The sequence below is a fragment of the Hakea prostrata genome, chromosome 9, assembly GCF_041222555.1.
Source record: "Hakea prostrata isolate BN-2017 chromosome 9, UWA_Hpros_2, whole genome shotgun sequence".
Taxonomy (NCBI): domain Eukaryota; kingdom Viridiplantae; phylum Streptophyta; class Magnoliopsida; order Proteales; family Proteaceae; genus Hakea; species Hakea prostrata.
Genome location: NC_142608.1, coordinates 12,703,544 through 12,709,790, shown reverse-complemented (window position 1 = coordinate 12,709,790; position 6,247 = coordinate 12,703,544). Strand labels below are relative to the sequence as shown.

Genomic DNA, 6,247 nt, shown 5'->3' with positions numbered 1-6,247 from the left:
TTGGACCAAAATTGGAAATGGAACTAGAACCATCTCACTAGGAACTGGAGTTGGACAAATCACTAATTTATTAGGATGGATCTAATCCTAGTGATTTGTAAATGGTAGTCTTAGGGCGAGTTTGGTAATGTTCTTAAGAAATGTTTTTGGTGTTCTTATGTTCTTTGGGAATGGAAGAATTGGTTAGAGGCGTTTGTTAAAATGGTTCTTCTGTTCTTTAAAAACTGACCAGTCCAAAAAGAGTGATAAAGACCGCTTTTTACAGAACATCGATCACAAAGATGTTTTTACTAAAGAACAGAAACAGAAGTGATAAGATTGGTCTAGATTGAAATCTTAGAATGAGTTTATCAAACACCAACCTATTCTAAGTGTTTTGGAATTATTTTTGGAACAAATTTATCAAATCCCCATTTTCAAGCAAAGACCGGTCTTTTAGCACAAAAACATTAAAAAATGATTTTGCATAAGACCTGGTATCTCAGAACAGAAACGTTAACAAACGCATACTTAGTGATTGGAATGTAGTGGCATATTCATAAAATCAAGGAAAGGAATGTAGTGGCATATTCATAAAATCAAGGAAATTTACACTCTTTCATGCAGTTAAGATAGTGATTTTGAGCAACATTGTGGTCTGTGGAGTATCATTTGTCTTCAAGCGAATTGTGTTTTAATTTCATTGTTTTATCAATGATTTCCATCGAACAGTGGATTTAACTGAAATTTTCAAGCCCATTTCATCGTCAATCCATATTGATCCACATTATGGCACTCTTTGGAATCTATATATCCATGATTTATACTCTCAAAGACGCGTTCCACAAATCCACCACTTTTGCATATTGCCCTCCTATCTTTCTCATCTTCTTTCAGTTTGTTTGACACTTGAAACCTGAATAACTTTTCGAGAAATCAAATTTCATACCATGGCTGCGACTCATCATCAGCAATTGCCTTCCTCTTCTCGTTCCACTTATGATGTGTTCTTGAGCTTCCACGGCGGAGATGTTCGTACTAGTTTTGCCGATCATTTATACCATATTTTGAGGGATTCTGGAATTCGAACTTTCAGGGACGAAGAAGAACTGAAGAAGGGAGAAAAGATTGCACCTGAACTAGAAGATGCAATCCAGCAGTCAATAATCTCAATTCCCATATTTTCAATGAACTATGGTTGCAGCAAATGGTGCCTCTTTGAGCTAAACGAGATATATGAATGCAAAACAACGAGGAAACAATCTCCACTAAGGGGATTTACTTGGTAAGGACAATAATTGACTCTGATCTAAAATTAAAAGGGGGAGGGGGATCCGATAAGGTTTCCGGCCGGCAAACTCTTTGATTTTCTGTTTTCTCCCTTTTCTGTTTATACTGTAAGCACATCGCTGCTGCCTGCATCTATTGGTGTGCTAGCATGTGTCCCTCCTCATGGATTTTTTTCTTCTTCTTATATGTTAGGCTCCATGCATTTAAAATACCAGGAATTTCAAATCTTGCTTATCATTTTATTTCACTCTATCTACTCACTTGTGAAAGATTTTTCTGGGGAAACAATACCAAGATGGAAGCATATACTAAAATTGCATAATATACATCAATTCAAAAAACTCACCTATGGGTTTTTTCATATTCAATATTTCTTTTTGATTCTTTTGTACGTCATTGTGATTTTTCTTTTTGAATTAATTAAACAGGTATGAGGGCAAGTATTTAAGAGAAGTTATTTGAGAAGTTTTGAGTACACTGAACAAGAGATCCAAACTTGTTTCTCACGAGCTAGTTGGAATTGAAAGCCATAAATTTTTTTTTTGAAGTTATTAGATATTGAACATAAGGTCACAAAAGTTGTAGGGATATGTGGATTTGGTGGCATCGGAAAGACAACCATTGCTCGGGTTGTTTGTGGAGAGGTTCTTAGTAGATTTGATGGATATGCATTTGTTGAAAATGTTCGACAGGATGTTGGAAAATTTGGGATTGTTTATCTACAAAACAAACTTATCAAATCCGTTTTAAAGGGTGGAAGTCTAGATGTTGTTGATGAGAATAATGGGATCAAAATGATCCAACAACGAATAAACAGAAAAATAATTCTTGTTGTTCTTGATGATGTGGATCAAGATAATCAAGTGCAGTCTTTGATTGGGGGTGGTGAATGGTTTGGCATTGGAAGCAAAGATTATTATCACAACCAGAAATAGGGCTATTTTAACTGTTTTGAAAGAACATGAGATTTATAGGCATGAATTAATGAATTTAGATGATTCTCTTGAACTTTTTAGCCATCATGCATTTAAAAGGGAATAATCTTCAAGAAGATTATTTGGCTATTTCTAGAGAAATTGTAAAAACTACCAAAGGACTTCCCTTGGCTCTTAGAGTTATAGGTTCGTCTTTATTTGAAAAAAATATGCCATTTTGGAAGGCAAAGTTAAGGATGTTGCAAGAAATTCCCGATGATGATGTTATGATAAAATTGCAAACAAGTTATGATGACTTAAGAAATAGGGAACAACAAATGTTTTTGGATGTTGCATGCTTTTTCATTGGGATGAAAAAAGATATTGTGTGTCATATATGGGAAGGGTGTAAGTTTTACCCTGAAGTGAGTCTTGATATCCTTTGTGCAAAGTCTTTGATGACGATTAATGAAGATGGTGAGCTAAATATGCACGATTTGCTTTGGGAACTTGGAAGGCATATTGTTCGTCAAGAGAGTGAACAACCAGAGAAACGTAGTTGAATATGGTCCAAAGAAGATGTCTTGGATGTACTTCTCGAACAAAAGGTAGGTATTGGGTGCACATATTTTTATTTTTGTATCAACTTTGTGAATTCAATATTTGGTCTTTTTTTTTATGTTGGATATTACAATTTATTTATTTTGGTATTTGATCAAAGTCATATGTTTTGTAGGGAACAAGTGATTGTTTAGGACTCAGTACCATTGATTTCAAGAAAAGCAATATTGACTCCAAGAGTAAACCAAGGAGCGAATGTTTGATGAGTTCGGGACTTGATGCTATGACTGGACTAAGATTGCTCCAACTAGATTATGCAAAAATGTTGGGTAACTGCATCAATTCTTTTTCAGAATTGAGATGGCTTAGTTGGAAAGGACGCATTGAACAATATGCTCTAACCAACTTTCATCCAAAAAAATTGGTTGTCCTTGATCTATCATATAGTGAGATCGCAAAAAACTGGAAGATTTGGAACAATATAAAGGTTTAATTGGAAGACTAATCTCTCTCTTATTTTTAATTTGTATATATTTTTTTAACACGTTTTAGAAAACAAATCTCATAATTTTTTTATAATTATTTTGTAGGTGGCAGTAAATCTGAAAGTCCTAAACCTTGAGTCATGTGAACAACTACGCAGTACTCTTGACCTCTCAAAAAATCAACTTTTGGAGTTACTAAAAAGTTTCAATAATTGTGTTAATCTAGATAGGATTGACACTTCTATCGGTTTTATCATGTCCTTGATCACTTTAGATTTGAGATGGTGCGATAGTCTAATGTGTCTTCCTACTGAAATTGGTTCTCTCACGTCCTTGGTCACTTAAAATTTAAGTGGGTGCAGGCGTTTGATGGGTCTCCCTACTGAAATTGGTTCTCTCACATCATTGGTCACTTTAAATTTGAGTGGGTGCAGTAGTCTGGTGGGTCTCCTTATTGAAATTGGTTCTCTCACATCCTTGGTCACTTTAAATTTGAGTGGGTGGAGTAGTCTGGTGGGTCTCCCTATTGAAATTGGTTCTTTCACATCTTTTGTCACTTTAAATTTGCATAGGTGCAAGCATCTGGTGGGTCTCCCTACTGAAATTGGTTCTGTCATGTCCTTGGTCACTTTAGATTTGAATGATTGCACAAGTCTGGTGGGTCTCCCTACTGAAATTGGTTCTCTCACGTCCTTGGTCACTTTAGATTTGAGCGGGTGCATGAGTCTAGTGGGTCTCCCTATTGAAATTGGTTCTCTCACGTCCTTGGTCACTTTAGATTTGAGCGGTTGCATGAGTCTGGTGGGTCTCCCTACTGAAATTGGTTCTCTCACGTCCTTGGTCACTTTAGATTTGAGCGCGTGCATGAGTTTGGTGGGTCTTCCTACTGAAATTGGTTCTCTCACGTCCTTGGTCACTTTAGATTTGAGCGCGTGCACGAGTCTAGTGGCTCTCCTTACTGAAATTGGTTCTCTCACGTCCTTGGTCACTTTACATTTGAGTTGGTGCATGAGTCTAGTGGGTCTCCCTAATGAAATTGGTTCTCTCACATCTTTGGTCACTTTATATTTGAGCGGGTGCACGAGTCTGGTGGGTCTCCTTACTGAAATTGGTTCTCTCACGTCCTTGGTCACTTTAAATTTGAGCGAGTGCACGAGTCTCGTGGGTCTCCCTACTTAAATTGGTTCTCTCACGTCCTTGGTCACTTTAAATTTGAGCGAGTGCACGAGTCTAGTGGGTCTCCCTACTTAAATTGGTTCTTTCATGTCCTTGGTTATCAGATGATATCTCAACCCTAAAGAACTTGAGAGAATTAGAGATAATGGAGTGTGCGAAGTTATCCGAAATTCAAGGCCTTTCTATATTGGTGTCGTTGCAAAACTTGGAAATTACTACATGTTCCTCCTTAGTAAGATTACCATATCGTTCCAACTTGAAAGATTTGAGAGAACTATTAATTTATAAGTGTGAGAAGTTATCTAGAATTTCTAGCCTTGATGGTTTGGGGTCCTTGAAAGTATTGAAAATAGAAAAATTCAACAATCTATTGGAGATTCATGGTGTTGAGGATTGAAAAGCTTGTGGTACTATTATTAAATGTCACTCCTTAGAAAGATTACCAAATCTTTCAAACTTAAAAAACTTGATGTCCCTGTAAGTTATAGGATGCAAGAACCTGCCAGAGGTTTCCTACTATAAAGAATGAAGACCTTAGAGCATCAAGAAATTGGAAATTGCAAATTACTTCAAGGTAATGTACACACTTTGTTTCATAAATAGTTCTTATGTTATTAATATATTGTAGTCTCGTAGGCTCTATTTATTTCAATGGGGGGGGGGGGACTTCAATGACAAAACACAAGAAGGGCCCCAATTCTAGTTCATGCTCATCTTAGACTGAATGGAAGAACTAGAATCTCGCTTGTCACTGATTTGTTGTCATATTTTGGCATCGAGGGTATTATGTGTGTGTTTATTTTTGGTAAATATTGTGTGTGTTGTTTAGATTGGAAATCGCATGTTTTGACCCCCCCCCCCATTATTTACATACATGGTGATTGATAAACATGAGCATGCTATACATGGAGCAGGAAGAAAGGTAGACCAGATCCTTTATGGTTTTTCCCAAGCTCACCATCTAGTGCTGTTGATGTGCCACTCCAATGAAAACCAATTGGGGTACATAAGTTACCTAGAAAACTAACCCCCCCCCCCCCCAACAAAAAAATAAATAAATAAATAAATAAAGAAGAAGAAGAAGAAGAAGAAGAAAAACACTATCTGAATGTGGAACTTTCAAGGAGGTTGGGGTGGGACAATGCGCTTGTACTTGGGTCAATAGTTTGACATTTTATGTGTCTGAACAAAAGTGAGCTCTAAGCCAAGTTTTGGATTTATGTCCTTACTGTCAACTTGTGTCTCTTCCGTTTACAAACATGATTTAAGTGCAGGCCAAATTTAGTGTTCGCATATGTTTTATTTGGGGAATTGAGATTGTAATCCATAGATAAATGAATTGAGTAACTGTCTTTTAAGGATTATGTGGAACACATATTCTCCATTTAGTGTTATTGATGTTGCAATCCATGCTTTACCATATATTTGTAATTGGTTAATCTCCAAAAATTTCCCAATAGTTCTGAGTCATCAAAAATGATGTGAATGTTGTTTATCCTTTATGAGAAGTTTTGCAAATAATTGTTGATTTGAAACATATTGCATGCATATTTAGCTTGAGATTTCAAACAAATCTCATAGTTAAGCTAGAATTAACGTGAGTTGTATGATATATTCATTTGGATTCATCGGTGTGCATTTTCTATTTTTAGAGGTCAACTACACAAATTTTGCAGATTTTTACTATTCAAATATTTTCATCTTCAAATGTTTCCCTCAGCGCTAATATATTTATTTCCTTGCTCTTTTGCAAACTTCCTTAGTGATAATAATTTTGTTAAGTTATTTCAAACATGAAAAGTAACAAGAAGAACTCTTCTAATTCAATATTTAAACTACAAA

General features: G+C 35.9%; 1 protein-coding gene across 1 annotated transcript; it reads left to right on the top strand.

The window, feature by feature from the left end:
- The first annotated feature begins 929 nt into the window (after positions 1-929).
- Positions 930-2,204, top strand: LOC149004700 (disease resistance protein RUN1-like). The gene is made up of 3 exons (XM_089135692.1): positions 930-1,264; positions 1,698-1,705; positions 1,825-2,204. The coding sequence occupies exons 1-3, from the start codon at positions 930-932 to the stop codon at positions 2,202-2,204; spliced, it is 723 nt and encodes a 240-aa protein (XP_088991818.1).
- Positions 2,205-6,247: the final 4,043 nt, after the last annotated feature.

Excerpts from the sequence above, each read along its gene's own strand:
- LOC149004700 (XM_089135692.1), top strand. The coding sequence starts at position 930 with ATGGCTGCGACTCATCATCAGCAATTGCCTTCCTCTTCTCGTTCCACT.